This window comes from Notothenia coriiceps, unplaced genomic scaffold (assembly GCF_000735185.1).
Source record: "Notothenia coriiceps isolate Sejong01 unplaced genomic scaffold, NC01 NC01_scaffold00031603, whole genome shotgun sequence".
Taxonomy (NCBI): Eukaryota; Metazoa; Chordata; class Actinopteri; order Perciformes; family Nototheniidae; genus Notothenia; species Notothenia coriiceps.
The window spans coordinates 111,620-113,183 of NW_011364304.1; the positions used below are offsets into that span (position 1 = coordinate 111,620).

Below are 1,564 nucleotides of genomic sequence, written 5' to 3' on the forward strand. Positions count from 1 at the left end.
TATAAAAAGACAATGAAAAAGTGGATGTTTGCATAATAGGTGACCTTCAAGTAAGATTTCCGTTTAAAAAAATGGATTTTTTCCCCATACTAGCCCTGTAGTACAGTATAAAAGTATATACATAATTGTTGCGTCTTACCTTCCTGCCGCAGCAGTAACCAGGCCCTGCCATGACGGCGATCAATCTCTGCTTCAAAACACCATCTGGACAGTTAGAGCAGTATTTGTAAGACACGGGGATGTTGTGCGGTTGTACAGGCCAGGCGTTTGTTGAACATGAGCCACACATCGTCCACATACTGCCGAACGGCTCCTGGTACTTGACCCCGGTCCAACTTGCGCTTGATGGTGGATAAGTCATGGGAAAGTCCCTTCACAATGTCAAAGTAGTCCTGTGCAGGGGGGGAGGCATATTTGCAGCAATGAGCGGACCAATTGCTTAACATTGTTTCTGCAGGTCTTTTATTATATCTATGTTGTGTGTGTGTGTATACGTCTGTGAGTGACCACTCACAAGGGATGCCTAGCTGCATGGGGGTCTACAGGCTGTCTGAAGGGCAGTGACTCTGGGGTCTTGCCTGTAGAGGGCCTCAAGTGTTGGCATCAGGGCTTGCCTCAGCTCCTCTGGCTTGAAAACTGCGCAGACAATAATAATGTACACAAACAACATATTTGAGGTGTGCAAAACCTAAGACACTAGATTCTACCTTAGTGGGATAAATACAAACCGAACTGTGCCCTAATCTAAATGCACAAAATATCAAAACACAATAATTGTTGCAACTAATATATGGAAGATCTGGGTTCTTACTGTTTCTTGCCGGGCTCTGAGGGCTGGAGGAGGCAGATGTGCCGTTGGCCCCGCCCTCGCCTCCTCTTGTCGTTTGGGTTCTGTCTTATCTCAGGCTGCTTGTCCCTCAGTTCATCGGCTTCCTGCTTGCTCTGTTGCCTCCGGCCGCCCTCCTCTTCACTAAGGGTTTGGTTTCCATCCTCGGCTTTTTTTATGAACACAACAACATGGTATTCACTCCCTTACTAACTCCGCATTCAGAGCCAGGAAGAAATCATTTAAATGCACAAGAATTGACTTATTTGGACTTAGTTTGTAACAACAGGCGGTGCAACAGGCAAAGTGCCTTCGAGATCTAGAGCGAGACATGTGGACGACTTTTATTTCTTTGGGGAGGTACTAATTGTCCCCGATATCAATACTCCATCTTTTTATATCTTGCCTGTGCTTCTTTCCAGACCCGCTGTCCTCTTTCTTTCGTCTTGACTTCAGGTTTGGCTTTCAGTCGGCTGTTCATGTCTGGCAGAGCCCTGCTGGCAGCCTCAGCTCCGCCACAGAGGCCTGGGGTGGGCAACCCTGTTATCTATACTGCGCTGCTGGCCTGGGACAACGGGGAGAAGAGGAAGGAAGGAAAGATTATGACACACAGCTGAATAACTCACATAATCAAAGTCCAACTGATCCTCTCACACAATTTCTCCTATTATATATATTAATAATTAGTCAAAAGGACCTTGCCCACTCGGATAGAACTGGCAAAAACGATCTAGTTCA

The 1,564-nt window shown here is 46.4% G+C and overlaps 1 protein-coding gene across 1 annotated transcript in view; it reads right to left on the reverse strand.

The window, feature by feature from the left end:
* The window catches only part of LOC104960178 (CREB-binding protein), an 18,874-nt gene that overhangs the window by 9,172 nt on the left and 8,138 nt on the right, over positions 1-1,564 (reverse strand). Inside the window, exons 9-10 of the mRNA XM_010788153.1 lie at positions 257-392; positions 140-204 (exon numbers count right to left, since the gene is read on the reverse strand). Of these exons, the coding sequence (XP_010786455.1) occupies positions 140-204; positions 257-392 (201 nt within the window). The remainder of the gene's footprint in view (positions 1-139; positions 205-256; positions 393-1,564) is intronic.